Raw genomic sequence first — 17853 nt, 5'->3', positions numbered from 1 at the left:
CTATTGGCACGAATAAAATGTTTCCCGTGTGTAGATTTATTATCATGCACTGTTGGATTTGTAATGAATTGAGTAAGAAGTAGTTTTCTTATCTGATTCCTACTAATGATTCATGTGTCAAAGTTTTAAAGTTTCGGAAAACTTCCATAACTAGAATTTTTTTTTGAATACAAGGAGCGAGGATGGGAGGTTCGAATTCAAAGACCTAGTTCTATGAGATAGCATAGTGTCATCTGAACTACTCGTGATTCTACAATCGTGCGTATTTTTAGTTCCATGCATGTCAATTAAATAATTTGTTATGTCAAACAAGGAAAATAAGAAAACCAAACCATACACGAAAAAAACACTCCCAATCCCAATTTCAGTCGACCTTGAAGCGAGGATCAATCTCCACCCTACCCACACCCTTTTTCTCTTGGGCAACCTTATCAACCTCAACCTCACCAATAACCAGCCCTACCACATCACTCTTCTCTCCTTTCACAATCCTCTCCTCCGTTTCCTCGTCCACATAGTTTGGGTTCCCCTCATCAATCGCCGATGGCGCAGGCAACAACTCGTTCTCCACCTCATCATCGGGCCCTTCCCAGGTGTACTTCCCACCGAGGCCTGACTTCGGTGGTGGCCTCTCGATTCCGCCCTTGTCGTCCACAGGATGTCGCTCCATTCGTTGCAAGTCCTTGTCCAGGAGCTTTTCTCCACATGTTTGATTGTGTCGATGTTGTGGCTTACCACCCCGGATCGTCACCGCGTCCTTCGAGTCGTCGATTGGGTTCATTTTCTCTTGATCGTCAATTAACAACTCTGATAGCTGTGACTAGCGTGCTGTTGGTTTCTATCACAACGAATTGCATTGGATGGGGTTAGTGGTGGTGTTCTATATAATGTTCGGTGTTGAGCCCAAATAACATGACTTCAAGTCCATTTTATCGAATTGGACTTGGCCCGATTTCTTAGGATGTTATCTATATAGATCTTAAAATCTGTAATCAATTTGTATTCATCGATCGAGACCTATGACAATCCTGCAAGATCAAAGAGAAGGTCGATGGTGAAGTTTGGGCACTGGACGGAGAAGCTCTGACGATCAAGTCAGTCAACGATAAAGAATATTCTAGTGAGAGAAATGAATGACTTTTAGAGAGATACCAGGTATTTTAGAGATAATGAGGAGGAATCATCCTCTATTTACAATACTTCCAGATCACATGGTCAACACATGTTGATCGTATGGACGGACCCCTCTATTGGGATGTGATTGGGCCTGGGGCCCAATATGGGACTTCCTTAGTAATTGACCTAGAAATCATACTTAAAAGGTTGACAATCCTTTCTCCGTAAAGAAGAGACCAGAAGGACCACCATTAGGCAGCAATGCCAACTTCACAGGACCTTGAGCACCTTCTTCAATAGTTCGTTTTAATGGATAAAAGGACCTATCAGTCTTCACAGGTCCAGGACACACACAATTGATACAGAAATTAGTTGGATACTTGTTGGCCAAAATTCTTGTGTAGGCATTCAGAGCTGTTTTGGATATTTTAGCTGCAGACGGTCTAACTGGCCAGCCATTGATTTTTGGTAGACCGTTCTCAAAATCCTTAAGAAACACCCTCAATACATCTTCTACTCTTTCTTCTGTAAGGTTTTCAACGTCTCCGAATATTTCTAGAGCCCAAGTGTTTGTCATATACTGTGACAAGATCAACAAGAAAATAAATGAATATATATTAATAAAACTCAGGAAACAAATTAAGCAATTAAATATTAATTAATAAAGGAGTCCAAGGAGCTTTACCTGAAGCATGCCTCCAATGGAAGAAACATTAACAATCCTTGGTGAATCAGATAGCTGGAGAAGGGGAATGAGTGCCTCAACCATTCTTTTGGCACCATAATAGTTGGTGTCAATGCATTCTTCAGCTAACTCATATGTTTCAATTATTTTACTCCAATCTACATACATAGGATCCGGTGACTGCGAAACAAATTAGTTTTGTGTGATAAATCTATGAGCGTATGAGCTTTGCGAATTACATATATATATATATATATACACACATATACCCCTCTCATCCCTTGTTTAAATAATTTATTTTAATTACCTCATTAGGAAACGGACTAGGATTACCCACGATCCTAACTCCACCACAACATGCATTGTTCACCTGTACATATATATATATACCAGGTGTAAGTATTAGTTTAATACCAAACAAGTCATATATACTATTGGAATAACTAATACCAAGATATCAAGCTTTCCGAATTTGGATTTGATAAAATCAGCCAAAGAAGAAATACTAGCTGGGTCTGTAACATCAAGCTGATGAAGGACAATGTTTTGAGAGAGGGTAGAGTCCTCTTCCTCCTTGAGCTTCTCCATTCTTTCAAGTCCTCTCTTCTCATCTCTGCTTGTTAAAACCACTGTGATACCCTCTGAAGCTAACAACTTAACTATTCCAAATCCAACTCCTCTATATGAACCAGTCACAACTGCATACCTGCATGAAACTGCGAAATTAAAACAGAAATGAAACTGTGGAAGAAATAGAATTTAGATGGATGGTATTGCTACATACCTTTTTGTTGTTTCCGCCATGGACGTGATGTTGAGTTTGAGACAGAAACAAACTTACTTTTATTGATATAAACGCAAATACATACACCATTAATTTGATGTAGCACTGATCAGGGTCACAAATGTTTAGGATTATATTACTACAAATTAAGCATGCACGCCTTGTACAAGTTTTTTTATTTTTATTTTATATATTAATTGTCTATTTAAATATTTTTGTTGATAACCTTTTTAAATCTTATAAAATGAAAGATTCCAACAATCTACACAAAATGTTAAAGAGAGCTCATATTGCACAAGAAATTATTGAGTGGTCCGAACATTCCATAAGACATGCTGATGTAATGTGACTGGACCATACAATAATTTCTCCCAACAGCACAGTCAGCACACAAAAGAAGACCATAGCGCCCATCACATGGGCTGCTCTTCCCTTTGCTTATTGCCACCATCAGGAGCCTCCAACACTTCCTGTTAAAAGAAATATTAACAAGCAAATGTCAATGGCCGAGTTTACAAAAAAAAAAAAAACAAAAATATAGTATTTAAAAAATATCTCGCATAAGATTGCATAATAAATCTAATTCTTAAACATAATAAATTTTAAGAGATTTATAAATTACAACATTAGCTACAATATAATTATCATCTAAATATAGTATTTAAAAAGGCAAAGAATTGAGCTTTTTTACATACTTTTGTTTACTTGTATATAAAGAAACGGAATGCAAACCGAAGCCCATAGGCCACCAATTTAAACCCAATATGAAGTCTCTGGTAGTATCAGACGTGCAGCAAGTAACCAAAATAGCTAAAGGCCCAAATATTGGAGGCCCAATAGAATCCTCTCTACATTAACAGTAAACACAATTAAACCATTGAAGAGCGCCAAGGGCCATTCGGACCCAATCAATGAATCAACCCCATATGCACAAGTGCAGTACCAAAATAGCTGAAGGCCCAAGAGAAGCGTCTGTCATTAAGCCCAATTCAACAAAGCCCATACTTAGGGGTGTCTTCGGGAAATGCAGTTTTTGGGAATTCAGGGCCGAGTGCCCGAGTGCAACTCTTCTGTTTTGCCATCAGTCGGACTGTTGTGCCGGCGCTACAGTGCTAATCCTGTAAGTTGTTTCTTCTTCTTTATCTTAATTGTCGGTGTTTTAGTGATGGTTGTTCGCATTTGCGTTACCGTTGTTCATCTGCTTTTGTACTGGAAGTAACTTTTATATTCCTCTGTTTCTTTGATGAACCTAGGGTTTGTGAAATTTTTTTCTTCCTGTTTTTTTTATGTGGACTTTAAATCCCGCATTTGTAGTGTTTGTTTCAATTCCTCCGTGAACTACATCGGCTGATAAATTGGTTGTGTTTGAGCATAGTAATTAGTATGAATGATGTTTGTACAATGTCTGGACGCACCACATCATTATCGATATGTTCTCAATTCCCTTCCATCAGTAGAAAATCTGTTGTTAATCAATAAAATATTGAAATACCTTATCATGCATTGGAAAAATCGAAATAAACCTCTGATGGTGATCATATGTGCTCTGCTGACATCTCTCGCAGTTACTCTTCTTGGCGATTGTCATGCTCTCATGGATCGTTTTCTGGGTATTGCTTTCAGTGGAATGTGCTTTCGGGACGTTATCCCTACCCTCTCCTGTCATGACTATTGTTCCAGGAGTGGAATTGCTACTAAGCTCCCAGTCAAAATCATGAATTAAGTTGGCCATAACTAGATGAACTACTTGTTGAGCTAATGACATGCTGGGACCTTTTACCGTTCATTTAAGTCGGTGATCAGCAAAAAAAATCGCAACATCAAGACTCTCCTTTCTCCTCACTCTCCCTGTCTTAGTAATTGTCCTGGAGATCATACTTCAGGATGATGGGTCTTTTTTTAGAACTTTCAAGGAAATTAGAGTGAGAAGAACACATAGATATTTCTGTAACAGCGGCACCCCTTTGATGGATTCGATGATGAGTTGCCCCTTTTGTCATTTAAGTTTTCCGCAGCCCGAGCTCCAATGGCATGCCAACAGTCACTTCAATTACGAAGATGAACAATTCGTGAGTGACCTGGAATTGGCCCAACAAATTGCTCTTGCCCCTTGCTCGCCAACACAAACTAATGATGAATCTGAGCCAACTTTTCAAAGCCATACATCCTTGGCCATGGCTGTGGACGAAAAGATTTCTTGCCTGATCAGCTTGCAGATTAAGAGTCCCTTTTACCACATAAAGGAAGGTTTGATGTCGATGTTGCACACCTGTTTGGCATCTGAGCCTGATAACTCCACAATCACTCTATTGTGCGGCTATGTTGATCATTTTCAAAGTGTTTTCTCGGAGGATGTTGGTTGGGGTTGTGGATGGCGCAACATCCAAATGCTTAGCTCTCACTTGCTTTACCAAAGACAGGATGCCAGGCAAGTACTGTTTGGTGGGTCAGGATTCATTCCTGATATCCCCTCCCTCCAGAGATGGCTTGAGATTGCTTGGGATAGGGGTTTTGATGTGGATGGCTCTCATCATTTCAACCACCAAATATATGGTTCAAAAAGTTGGATTGGAGCTACTGAATGTGCTGCTCTTCTTCGTTCATTTGGTCTTCGAGCCAGGATTGTGGATTTCGGTCCTAAGGAGTTGGAACCGCATTTTCTTTCTGTTCCTGGTTCAAGCCTGGGACCACAAATGACGATAACTAATGCTAGAGCCAAGAGAAAACTGCTTCAGGTTTATGGACCAATGGATAGATTTCTGCTGAGGAAGCATGATGATGATCCTAAACTAGATCATCTCTGGCAGCATGAGTCCAGGCTTTCCAGTAAGCAGCTATGTGACAGTACGAATAATGGATGTGGTCCTACCCTGAAAAATAATATTTCAAGAAAGACTAAGGGTGGTCATCAGAATCTCATTGAATGGGTCTGGAACTATTTTTCGGACAAAATTGTAACCAGTGGTGCACAGCATCGTGTTGTTGTCACTGACAAAGCGCCCTTGTATTTCCAACATGAAGGGCACTCAAGAACCATTGTTGGGATTCAAGTTAGAAATCAACAGAATGGCATGGAACAATATAATCTCTTGATATTGGACCCCGCGCATCGGACGGAAGCTCTGGAAAGATCTCTAAAAGACAACATTGGCTGGCAGAAACTTATAAAAAGAGGTGTCCACACACTGAAGAAGCTGCAGTACCAATTATGTTACATTGATCCGGGAATTGCTGGTGAGGAGGATATGGAGCAACTCAAGACTATCAATAGCATCTTTATTGAAATCTAGAGGAATATTTTTGTTCCAAGGCTTCTCTTGGGTACTATCTTATCCACTTCATCTCCTACATTAACATGTTTCTTGTTTTTGATGAAAAGATAACATCTGCCTATTTATTGAAGCACCTAAAGAGGTGGGAAAGAGTCATCTGGTTTGTTGCATATGTATGTGTGTGTATATATGTCAGGTTTTGAAGTGTAGAGAGCTTCTGTGTGTGTGACATCTCCTGTTCTCTTTTTGGAGTTGCATTCAGGCTGTTCTTTGCACCTCACACATTCCATTTAAGCTTTTCGTTAATTATTCTCTAGTGGTTTTTTTTTTAATAGAGGGGAAGGCTCAAACTCGAGACTTCAATGAGATGTCACACACATGAGTGTTATCTGAGCTACTCGTGGTTTCTCTTTTTTTCTAGTCTTTTCAGTTAAGACCTTAAGAAAGATCAGATATGCATAAACATTGTACATGATATTCTACATCTAGATTATGAAGAATCAATGGGTATATGGACTGGTAGAGTATAAACACCCCGGGAATATTCTACATCTAGATTATGAAGAATCAATGGGTATATGGACTGGTAGAGTATAAACACCCCGGGAAAGATTGGGTCGTGAAACTTCCAAATCGTGGGCCCTAGACTAGTTTGTTTCGTACCAAGGCCCAAATTCTCCGTGAGAAGCAATAGAATCGTGGGCCCAACCCAACAATAGGCCCACTAAACATAATGGGACCCAACGCGAAACTTCCCCTATATTTCCTTATTTCCACCGCCCTACTGTAACGGCTAAATCCTTTTTCAGCGAGCAATACATGGCCTGGCCGCGAAACATCGCAATCATAGGTAGTAGCGGGAAAAACCCTAGGGGACGAGAATGGCTGTCGCGACTCTGAAGAAGGGGATGGTAGTCTACATGATTGTATATAGGGCAGTGACCTACGGTCTATCACCGCTGCTGCTCCTTCACCTACAATAGCGTAAGCTCCGCGGCCAACACCCCACCCGCTGGCCTGAGCCCCTCGCTCGTCCGTTCTCTCCTCGCCGGTCCCTTCATATGGTTCCATGCTGTCTCTCTAGGTTCGCTCTCTATTTTTTTTAGTGTAGAATAACTTCTCTTCCCGTTCAATTTGAGTTATATATTTACACACACATATGGCCGTTTTTCGTAATTTACGTAGGCAAGGGTCTGGCTGCGATTTCTGTGATCAGAAATGCCTTCAATGGGGGCCTGATTTGAATATATTGATGACAACGACCACGGTTTCTGCATTGTAAGGCTGTGCTACATTCTGTTTGATTTTTATTCCTTTTTATTTTGTGTTCTTTGGTTTCCGTTGTGAGATTAGGAGATTCACGGGCTTGTTGATTAAAAAAGGGAGAAATAAAGAAGGGAGAGTAGTCAAGCCTGTCACCGGCCATTACTGTGTAATTTAATTTGGTTTTTATTGATCAAAAATAATTTGCATAGTTTGCGTAAAAAAATAATTTTCATGGTAGTATAGATTAATAGATTTTTACGAAAAGTGCATAATTTTCTATCTTCAGTGAAGTTATAAAGGATCGGCTGCCAAGTAGTGTCATATATCAGGTAGTTCTTTTTCATTCCTTGTTGGGATTGGTTCGACTGTTTTTTTTTTAGTTTCGATCTCCATTTCAGTCAGATTGGCAATCTATCTAGAAAGATTTTGTTGTGTAAGATTAGTACTGAAACGGTCTTGTGGGCTCAACAAGTTGGATTAACTGCTTTTCAGCCCCTGCAGGACCAGATATATTTAAATGATACTTATGCTCTGATATACATGCCTTTTTCATTAGCAGTTAGCCAGTTAAAGACTTTCTTATTGATTGAAGTAGAGCTTGGCCATTGCTTTTGTTACATTTATTTAATTGAAAACATGTAGCATTCTCATTGAAATAATTGTCTTCAGAATTGAGACCAGTTTGCCCCACTGGACACCCCCTTTGCCATGGATACTTTCCCTTCATATTGGAATCCAAGTGCAATCATATTAATGGAGAGTGAACGGTGGCCAAATCTTATTATTAGCACTTCAAGAATGGCGTAAGTGTCTTTATTTGTTCCTGTTTATTTGGAATTTTTAAAAAAATTTCACTATTCGTAGCTGCAGTGACCAAATAGCCCTTTAAATATCTGCCTTTATACTTTTTTTGAACAATTGCTGTATCAACATTTCAACTGAGAAGATAGACCCTATGTGGTAATGTAATGGTTTTTGGACTTGCGTTGTCCCCGACCTCGCCCACTGAGGAAGCTTTTAGCATGAGAGTTGTTTACCTTTTCTATGTTTGGCTTCTATTATTCATAACCATTGATACTGTTCAGATTGCACTGGCATTGTTAAATGCCCAGGTGTCTGAGAGAGTGAGAGGTCCTTTAGGAATCTTCCACTGATTTCTTTAATGCTATCAAAATTTTCTTTGATAGTGCCGTTGGCTTGTATTTCTATATTTTTTTCAGTACATTAATTTGTCCACCATTTTGTTATCTCCAATTTGAATTATGATATGTGATTAAATCTTTACAGGAAATTCATACATCCACAGTGCATGTTGGAAACCCATTGACCCAAAAAGTATCTAGTGTTATGTCCAATTGGAGCTCATGTTGTTTACTTAAGACACCAGCGCCACGCATTACTGTTTTGCAAGCCCTACCATTGAATGGTTGCTCTTCTGTTTAAATATGTTTGATCTCAAAATCACTTTTGCCTGCAGGAATTTGTGGGGCACGAGAAATTTCTTTCACTCAACAATGGGGAAATCTTGACCGAACGAGTCCTCATATCAGCCATACCAGGTCACATTCATTCAAACCCATGTTTGTTACCGTGTTGTATATGTGGCATCCTTATTAGTTGTCGCTCACTTCTTTTTTTCCCTTTAACCTGTTCATTCACCTTGAATTTGATGTAAAATATTGCAAATTGAAGAATTGTTTGTCCTTTTCTTGTTCTTAGCTTTCCAATTTCATTTGATGATATTTTGTAAGCACAGACCTCATGTTGTTTACTTAAGACACCAGCGCCACGCATTACTGTTTTGCAAGCCCTACCATTGAATGGTTGCTCTTCTGTTTAAATATGTTTGATCTCAAAATCACTTTTGCCTGCAGGAATTTGTGGGGCACGAGAAATTTCTTTCACTCAACAATGGGGAAATCTTGACCGAACAAGTCCTCATATCAGCCATACCAGGTCACATTCATTCAAACCCATGTTTGTTACCGTGTTGTATATGTGGCATCCTTATTAGTTGTCGCTCACTTCTTTTTTTCCCTTTAACCTGCTCATTCACCTTGAATTTGATGTAAAATATTGCAAATTGAAGAATTGTTTGTCCTTTTCTTGTTCTTAGCTTTCCAATTTCATTTGATGATATTTTGTAAGCACAGACCTCTGAGTTGCTCCACTGGATTTCAGTCCATGAGAGCTTCAGACTGATTCAATTTCAGTTGGCTTTTACTTCAGAATGGGAAGCTGAGGGGCCCAAATATCACTTAATTTGGAAAAGTATGGATGTTTCAGGAGGTAATCAGATTCAACCTATTATATGCAGTATTGCGGTATTGAGACTATTTTGGATCTACCTTTTACTTTTTATGTCTCATGCCTATCCATGAGATTATGGTATTGTCTTACGACTCTAACCTTTTAAGTAGATCCTGACAGATCTTCCTTACGTCTTGGCTTTGGGTTTCCCTGATTGCTCTTTATCCGATTTTTCTTGGTTCTCTTACCAAACCATTATGGTAAATCATGGATAATGCTAGAATTTTTCAGCTGGTTGTGCTGTTTGTATATAGTTTGCCAGTTATTTGTACATTTTACTGTTAGTGGCATTCAATACCTTGGAGCTTTAATGACGTGATTTCTATTTGCCCAAGTTCAACATCTGCACAACTTGTTTATTTCCAACCATCACTCTGTACGGTTCATGTGAACGTGGTGCAGTGTTGTGTGATAATTTGTGTGTTAAAGATTAAATATTCCACCTTTGTGAAACTGAGGGAACTGTGATTGTATGTTGATTATTAGAAAGCAAGCACAGATATTGTTCTCCCATCCTCCATAACCAGTGCAGCTATTTGCCTAGCATGTTTGTCGTCTTACAAGCACGAAAAGTGTTGAGCTTGTGGGCACGCTCTATTACGTATCTTTCCATATTGCAAGAGGATTGGGTCATTTACATACCAACACCAGGTGAATGAGGATAACATCTTCGAAGAAGAACTCATCACAAGGCAAAGCCAGGGGACCATCCGTATTGTGGCCATACTCTTCTTATGCTTGGTCTATCATATGTTGAAAAATTGGGTGGTTTAAGTAATCCGCTCTTATCACAAACCTTTTCCCAGCATCCCCTACAATAACAGCTAAGTGACCAGGACGGACATCAGGAGGCTGTTTCTTCTCACCTCCATATAGCTTGTGCCATATGTTGGCTATTTTCAGCTTCAAACTCTTTCCTAAGTTGCATGGGGAATGCTCTATCCGGTAACCATGAAGTGAGATTCCAGGTACCAATGTCAAGGGTTTGGGTATTGAAGACTTGGAGTGGATTTGGGTTGGAATTTATAATCGAGGTAATCCTCTCCTGTTACTTCCCTTCGAGACTTGTGCATTTAATATCCCTATGACCTACTAATGCTTTGGAATTTAATTTAATGTTTACTTACAATTAAAAATGAGCATCACCTGTTGTTACAAGTTATGTTGATTCTTTCAAAATGTAACCAGATGAATATTGTGCTGCTAATTTAGTCGGGTCTTAAGCGGACAGGTTGTCTGACTGGCAGAGTTTTATGTTCTTGCATAAGGTAGTTTCTAGTACTTGGCTGGTTACTCTTGGTGGTTCACAGGTGAAGAAATAATGCTGTCATATTATTTTTATTGGGAATGCATTGTCTTTTCTTCATGTGGCGTAACATGCTATTGCTCTGCCTTCTAGGATTTAAACATGGTTATCCATTGCTGAGTTGAGTCTGTTAGGTATTATTTAGTTTATACTTTATACCATAAACTGATGTTCAGATAAAAACTGGAACTGATGTTGAGTCTGTTAGGTAGGCATAGTGAATCCATTGGTGGATTAATATACCCCTCAGCAGCAACACTGGAATTAAGATAAAAGAACACAGTAGACTCATATTTCGGATTACCAACTTGATGATGGAATTTGTTTGCTAAGGTGGGTAAATGATGTTATGCACATGTTCACATGTTTTGTCTTCATTTTTTATGCTTAGCAATACGAACATTGAAAGTGAAGTTGCCTAAACTATGCATGCTAGAAATTAAGCCCCCTATAGCAATTGCCTGTGTTGATGCTTTTTGCAGGAGATTCTATTTATTAAATGGAAGGGATTCAATTTACATTGGACATTTAGCGAAGGATGTTGTATCATTAAAGCATGAAGACATTGGCGTGTGAGTTTTTACCTGGGGAGTGATGAACAAGGAGTAGCACTCTGGCTAATCAAGGACACAGGTAGGCAACTTTCTTTAGAGAGAATTAAAACTTGAAATTACAGGATTAGACACTAATGAATGCATGTCCCTCTAAATGTGACGTGTTGAACTTTGAAACCCTGTGGTGGTTTATTAAGACCTTATGGGTACAAAAGCTTTCTTAGACTATTGTCACCTGGCTCTCTGCTTTGTGTTATACATTATTGTCACATGCATCTGGATAGCAAAGGAGAGATTTTTTCAAGCAAACAACTTTTGTCCTTCATGTACGACGTGAAAATGTACCCTACTCCATGCACGTCCTATGAATATGATTTAGGCGCGAGTTTGGTGTTGTTTATCTTTATGTGTATGTGTATGTGTATGTGTATGTGTATGTGGAACGTGATTTAGGCTGAGTTTGGCGTTGTTTATATTCATGGTTATCAGGTTTTGGCCATCCAAACTCTTCATAGTATTTGTTCATGTTCTACTAAACTTAGTCTGATTAGGTTGTCAATTGATGTGGTCGGCCCAACTGGAGGATCCGCATGGACTGTTACATAAACAACTCCCATATAAGGTAACTACGGTTAACTTGATCCTCATGACAGTTAGCGAGATACATGACCCTTCATACTTTTAAAGAATTGAGAAAAATCTTTGCACCTATATTAAAAAAATTAGGAAACTGGTTTTATAATTTGAGGTGCATCTCTTTTGTGAATTGCTTGAGAAAATTTTAAATTGCGATTAGGCAGATTTCCATTTTGCAGATTGTGTATGCAGACTGCAGCAATGACAACCATTAGAAATTACTCCAAGAAACTCTTCTTTTTCCATAGAAAAACATAGTTTTCTTTTCTTTTCTTTTTTTTGTTCGTGGAATTTTCTTTTAAGTTTTTTTTTTTTTTTTTTGGTGGCTGACCAGTCTGACCAGACAAGTTTGAGACTTCGAGTGACAAACTATTAAACGCAATTCCCGCCTTTGATTCCTCCTTACACCTCTCTCTCTCTCTCTCCATGTTTGGTGAGAGAAGGGGAAAAAAAAAGTCGCATGGACAAAAGCTGAAACGCATTCGTTGCTGTATGTGACGTATGGCCTACTGTACACGTGGCATTTACATATATTTGTATGTCTAAAGTATGGTGGGAGTGTCTACAAGCGAACAAATAAGGAAAAGAAATGTACATGTTTGGCTTGTTCTAGAAATTTGATCAAGACAGAACAATTAAGAGATAAGACTTGACAATTGTAAATAGTAAGAGTAAGAGCAGTCCACCAAGATGTAATGTTTGACCTAATTAACCCCATTAAGATTAATTGCAATATAAATCTAATAATTTCATCTAAACTAATTGCAAATATATTTTAATGGATAAAGACGCGTTTTGTAATATATCTGACAAACAAAAGTAAATAAAACTATTAAAATCACATGCGAACAATGCCAATGATGTTGGATGGTTGGTCACTTTGCTTTCTTGTTACTTAAAGATGTCAACTTTTTCCTTCCACGAGGATGGAGATGATTATGAGAAGGGACCAGCAGACAAGTAATAAAATGACGACCAGAGCTTTAATTCTCTCTTTTTTATGGAAAAAAAGAAAAGTTGCGTCATAGGAATGATCATCTGTTCCTCAAAGTTCATGCATGTGTATTTGCCAAAGATTTTCCAGTCTCCACATGAGATTCTAGGGCAAGAAAACACGACCGTAGTACTATACTATACAGTTTATTCAACTTATATTTATATAATTATTAATTAGTGGTAGTGCATTTGAATTAATTGACCGGTACCCCTCACATTTTTATCATATACTTAGTTGAAGCAATAATAAGTAGTAAAATATTTTCAACTCCAATTGCAAAAAGGCTTTCATTAATTGGTAGTTTTAATATATATATATGTATATATATACATATATATATATATATATATATGTATGTATGTATGTATGTATATATACATTTTGCATGGTCAAACTAAAAATGAAGTCCTCAATCATTTCTGAAAATTAGTCTCTTTGGAGAAGTCAAAAAGTAGACCATTGATGTAAAACATTATTCGATTTTCAAAATCATCCCATTTTTCTCCACCCAATTGGGGTAGAGTTGTTGGATCATCAGGATTTAAAACGCCAAGCACACAACTAATTAACAGATTCTTTAATGAAAATAATTCATATCTCCATGTTATAATTTGCATGCAGAAGGAATTATAATGGTGAAAAAAAAATAGTGCCCTACATCTGTAAAGCGTAATGCACTTTTTCAATATTGCAATCCAAAGCATTAAGCATTCATAGAAATTTGTAGGGGGGAGAAGAAGTTAATTGTCACAGTCATCGACCTCCTTACCTTATTATACAGTCAACATTTATCAAGAACAAAACCAAATGCCCGCAGCCACTCTAACAGAAACTACTGCCAAATATAAGATCATATCCAACCGTGTGCCCAACATTTATTTGTCCAAGAATCAGAAAAATATAACTATTTGAAAAGTATTCTTAATTCTTCTACATATGATATATAATATGATTCATCAGTACATTAGGTGAGTCAAAATTGAAGGAATTGTAAAAGAAAAAAAAAAAAGTAATCCTGAATGAACTACTTTTCTTACATTCCATCTGTGACTGTGAGGGGTGGAGAATAATAATCATTCACACAACCACCCTCATCGTCCAATTCCCATACCAATAACACCTTTAATCATATTTTCATGCACCATGTAATCGGTGATGTTCTCAGTGATAGACTTGCCGACTCTAAATTTTTGAGATAAAGGCTTGATTGATTGATGATCATCATCCATCCCCCACCACCTCCTTCTCCCTCTCCTTTAATCATGCCTCTCCTCTCCACTCCACTCCACTCCAGTCCTTTAAATATTTAATTTGAAACCCAAAAAAAAAAGGGTCAACACTCAAGAGTGACAAGTTAGAAAGACTCTTATGTCCTTGGACAAAAACAAAATCAGTTTTTTACTGGCTTCATCTCTTCCCGCTCACACAAACGCACGCTTCCATGAACGGACCTCACTTCCTACTCTCGCTTCTCTTCCTGCTCTTTTCACCGTCTCTCGCTTTATCCCCAAACGACACTAATGCCCTTACCCTCTTCCGTCTCCAGACCGACACACATGCAAACCTCCTCGCCAATTGGACAGGCGGTGATGCCTGCTCTGCATCATGGAGCGGCGTCAAGTGCTCCACCACTGGACGCGTCGAATCACTGTTTCTTCCTTCTTTAGACCTTCGGGGTCCGATTGACTCTCTTTCTCTCCTCGACCAACTGCGGGTGCTTGACCTCCACAGCAACCGCCTCAACAGCACCATTTTGCCTATCACCAACTGTACTAATCTCAAGCTTCTGTACCTTTCCGGAAATGATTTCTCCGGCGAAATTCCGCAGGAGATTTCATCCCTCAAGCGCCTCCTCCGGCTCGATTTGTCGACTAACAACATTCACGGCGAGATTCCCCGGGATTTGTTAAACCTGAGCAGACTCCTCACCCTCAGGTTACAGAACAACGAAATCTCGGGTCGGATTCCGGATCTTTCTGCAGCACTTCCCAATCTTAAAGAGCTTAATGTATCAAACAACGAACTGTACGGGCGATTGCCGGAAGGAATGTTGAAGAAATTCGGCGATCGAACTTTCTCTGGGAACGAAGGGCTTTGTGGATCCGGCTCGTTGCCTCCGTGTTCCTTCACGGAGACGCCCCCTGTAAATGGTTCTTCTGAAACCGTGCCGTCTAACCCCAGCTCGATTCCTCAAACACCATTACTCGGAGAAGACAAGAATCGAACACGAAAAGGACTAAGACCCGGTGCTATTGTGGCAATTGTGGTTGCCAATTGTGTGGTACTTTTGGTGGTGATATCCTTTGTCGTCGCCTATCTCTGCGGCAGACATGGAAGTAGTGAATCGAAAGTAGGGAGTGAAAAGAGGAGAAGCAGCTATGGGAGTGAAAAGAAGGTTTATGCCAACGGTGGTGGAGATAGTGACGGTACAAATGCCACGGATCGGAGCAAGCTTGTGTTCTACGACAAGAGAAAGCCATTTGAGCTGGAGGATTTGTTGCGGGCATCTGCGGAGATGCTCGGGAAAGGAAGCCTGGGTACTGTGTACAAGGCAGTCCTCGACGATGGGTGTTCGGTGGCCGTGAAGAGGCTCAAGGACGCTAACCCTTGTGCCAGGAAGGAATTCGAGCAATACATGGATGTAATAGGGAAAATTAAGCATCCAAACATCGTGAGGCTGAGGGCTTACTATTATGCCAAGGAAGAGAAGCTCCTTGTCTATGATCATCTTCCCAATGGAAGCTTGCATTCACTTCTTCATGGTTGGTATTTCGTTCTGTTGATTGAACTGATGTGAATATAGTTTGGAATACTTTGTTTGATTGAACTGATTTGTGAATATTGATGTTTTGTTTTTGCTGATGTGAATAGAAAACAGGGGTCCAGGGAGAATCCCATTGGATTGGACGACGAGGATAAGCTTGGTGTTAGGTGCAGCTCGGGGACTTGCTCGAATTCATGAAGAGTATGGTGGAAAAATTCCACATGGAAATGTGAAATCCTCAAATGTGTTGCTTGACAAGAATGGCGTGGCTTTGATTTCTGATTTCGGATTATCGCTCCTGTTGAATCCAGCTCATGCAATAGCAAGATTGGGAGGGTACAAGGCTCCTGAACAGTCAGAAATCAAGAGGCTCTCGCACAAGGCTGATGTCTATAGCTTTGGGGTCTTATTGCTGGAAGTTCTTACAGGAAGGGCACCAGCTCAGTACCCTTCCCCCACACGTCCACGCGTGGATGAAGAGGAACAGGCTATTGATCTCCCAAAATGGGTACGATCAGTAGTGAAGGAAGAGTGGACGGCAGAAGTGTTCGATCAGGAACTTCTGAGGTATAAGAACATTGAGGAGGAGCTTGTGTCAATGCTTCATGTGGGGTTGGCTTGTGTAGCCCCATTGCCTGAAAAGAGGCCAACAATGCCTGAAGTGGTGAAGCTGATTGAGGACATCAGGGTGGAACAATCTCCTTTAGGAGAAGATTACGATGAATCGCGCAATTCGCTCTCACCTTCCCTTGCCACCACCGAAGATGGATTGGCTGGATATTGATTAGTCCTGCCAATATAACTTATGGGTTGTTTTGTTCTTGATTTGCATTTTCTCGCTGCCAGTTACCAGCATTGTAGGCTTCTCCCGAGCCCTTTTGTTCTGTAGTGTTGTTCTTTGTAGTTATGTAAGCACTGAATCTACATTGTCACATGTGGGTAGTCGTGATCTTGCGAGCACAAGCAACCAGATTGCATATCTCATGGCTCTTTAGGTTTATATTTGAACTGGATTTGGAAATTTAGAATTTTAACCGGGTGCATGATATAGATTTATTATGCATAATATAGTGTATTTGTATTTTATACGTACTATTTACTAGTTATTTTTATATACATATATATATTTGTCTTTACATGCTTGTATAAAACTTTTATACTCCCTTGTTTATGTTTTATTTTTATTTTTTTAGTATTTATAGTTTCTAGAGTTTTTGCATTAAAATATGTATTTAATAAGTATTATATTTTTATTTTATAATATGTATTGGACTTCACGGGCGGGCTTGGGCGTGTGCATACTTTTAAGGGTCGGGTACGGTCAAAATCATAGGTTTGAATCTCAGGCCGAGTTGGGGTTGGATAAGACTGAAACATGTAGAGTTAAGGCAAAAACCCAGCAGAGCACGTTTCATAATCACCTCTTCTTTTGGGGCACCATAATTTTCGTATTTATGTTTTGATCAATTTTTGTGAATTTAACAATTTTTTGTCCATCATAAAAATCAAATTCATCTCCAAGATTTTAGAATTACCATATCTTTTTGTCGATACAAAAAATCTGCACGACCTTAGATGTTAATAGCTGCGGTCCAGGCGGTGATATAGACGGTGAATCTTTAACCTACAAGAACAAGAACAGGCAGCCCTTCGTAGCCCGAGAACACTCCAATACTCAAGTCAGTGTCTATCTTAAGAATGAATCAAAGGATTCTTATATCACAATTCGTAGTGCCTACCTTAATCTGAGTTTCATCTTTCCTTTTATCGGTGTTTTGGGTATGTCTGTTCAAATTCTCATATCCCTGATAGTTAGGTATGTTGAGATGCGATGATTTGAATCTCAACATTGAGACTATTATGCTATAAGGATTCGTCTTCATCTGAAGCCTGGTTTGAATTCGAATTTGAATTCTCCCCAAGTTGACACTAGGAAATTTGTCAATGAAGTCTTCCCTCCTTAAATTGAATTAAGTACTTGTTTTCTCAAATCATGCATGGTTGTTGAAATTATATGACGGTTAAGATTGCAACGTAAAGATACAACATTAGGATAGGCCCAAAAGTTCAGCCCAGTTCATAGGTCCATAATTTCTAGTATGTATCTCAATGGATCAGTATGTACAGCTATGTCTGATCCTGTCGAGCTCTTTCTTGACCGTT

At 39.2% G+C, this 17853-nt stretch overlaps 4 protein-coding genes and 1 long non-coding RNA gene across 13 annotated transcripts; 3 read left to right on the top strand and 2 right to left on the bottom strand.

Annotated features, from left to right (window-relative positions):
* Positions 1–364: 364 nt before the first annotated feature.
* On the bottom strand, positions 365–781 carry LOC119995640. Its single transcript, XM_038842146.1, has one exon. The coding sequence runs from the start codon at positions 779–781 to the stop codon at positions 365–367; it is 417 nt and encodes a 138-aa protein (XP_038698074.1).
* Positions 782–976: 195 nt separating this feature from the next.
* Positions 977–2697, bottom strand: LOC119989373 ((+)-neomenthol dehydrogenase-like). Its single transcript, XM_038834853.1, has 5 exons — positions 2586–2697; positions 2252–2507; positions 2109–2171; positions 1802–1981; positions 977–1696 (listed from the first exon to the last, which is right to left on the bottom strand). Exons 1-5 carry the CDS (start codon positions 2603–2605, stop codon positions 1316–1318), a joined length of 900 nt encoding a protein of 299 aa, XP_038690781.1. The 5' UTR covers positions 2606–2697; the 3' UTR covers positions 977–1315.
* A 907-nt stretch (positions 2698–3604) lies between these two features.
* Positions 3605–6009, top strand: LOC119985295 (zinc finger-containing ubiquitin peptidase 1-like). Of its 2 annotated transcripts, none has more exons than XM_038829556.1 (2): positions 3605–3705; positions 4151–6009. In XM_038829556.1, exon 2 carries the CDS (start codon positions 4553–4555, stop codon positions 5873–5875), a length of 1323 nt encoding a protein of 440 aa, XP_038685484.1. In that variant the 5' UTR covers positions 3605–3705; positions 4151–4552; the 3' UTR covers positions 5876–6009. The 2 variants fall into 2 exon arrangements, with proteins under 2 accessions (XP_038685484.1, XP_038685492.1); XM_038829564.1 differs by having other exon boundaries at positions 3644–3705; positions 4209–6009.
* Positions 6010–6642: 633 nt separating this feature from the next.
* On the top strand, positions 6643–11519 carry LOC119994993. Of its 8 annotated transcripts, none has more exons than XR_005467591.1 (6): positions 6643–6941; positions 7043–7135; positions 7793–7926; positions 8601–8682; positions 9353–11072; positions 11222–11519. It is a non-coding gene; the product is annotated as an uncharacterized LOC119994993 (long non-coding RNA). The 8 variants fall into 8 exon arrangements; XR_005467590.1 differs by having other exon boundaries at positions 6644–6941; positions 9353–10467; XR_005467589.1 differs by having other exon boundaries at positions 6645–6941; positions 9305–9412; positions 9920–11519.
* A 2733-nt stretch (positions 11520–14252) lies between these two features.
* Positions 14253–16736, top strand: LOC119994991 (leucine-rich repeat receptor-like protein kinase PXC1). Its single transcript, XM_038841345.1, has 2 exons — positions 14253–15688; positions 15798–16736. The coding sequence occupies exons 1-2, from the start codon at positions 14368–14370 to the stop codon at positions 16472–16474; spliced, it is 1998 nt and encodes a 665-aa protein (XP_038697273.1). The 5' UTR covers positions 14253–14367; the 3' UTR covers positions 16475–16736.
* Positions 16737–17853: the final 1117 nt, after the last annotated feature.

The sequence above is a fragment of the Tripterygium wilfordii genome, chromosome 3 (genome assembly GCF_013401445.1).
Source record: "Tripterygium wilfordii isolate XIE 37 chromosome 3, ASM1340144v1, whole genome shotgun sequence".
NCBI lineage: Eukaryota > Viridiplantae > Streptophyta > Magnoliopsida > Celastrales > Celastraceae > Tripterygium > Tripterygium wilfordii.
Note: the sequence above shows the minus strand (reverse complement) of the source record. Positions and strands in the feature narration are given on the sequence as shown.

Excerpts from the sequence above, each read along its gene's own strand:
- LOC119995640 (XM_038842146.1), bottom strand. The coding sequence starts at position 781 with ATGAACCCAATCGACGACTCGAAGGACGCGGTGACGATCCGGGGTGGT.
- LOC119989373 (XM_038834853.1), bottom strand. The coding sequence starts at position 2,605 with ATGGCGGAAACAACAAAAAG. Across the intron at positions 2,172-2,251 it reads TCGGAAAGCTTGATATCTTG|GTGAACAATGCATGTTGTGG; the intron begins GTATTAGTTATT and ends ATATATGTACAG. Across the intron at positions 1,982-2,108 it reads CTAGTCCGTTTCCTAATGAG|TCACCGGATCCTATGTATGT; the intron begins GTAATTAAAATA and ends TTTGTTTCGCAG.
- LOC119985295 (XM_038829556.1), top strand. The coding sequence starts at position 4,553 with ATGGATTCGATGATGAGTTGCCCCTTTTGTCATTTAAGTTTTCCGCAG.
- LOC119994991 (XM_038841345.1), top strand. The coding sequence starts at position 14,368 with ATGAACGGACCTCACTTCCTACTCTCGCTTCTCTTCCTGCTCTTTTCA. Across the intron at positions 15,689-15,797 it reads CTTGCATTCACTTCTTCATG|AAAACAGGGGTCCAGGGAGA; the intron begins GTTGGTATTTCG and ends TGATGTGAATAG.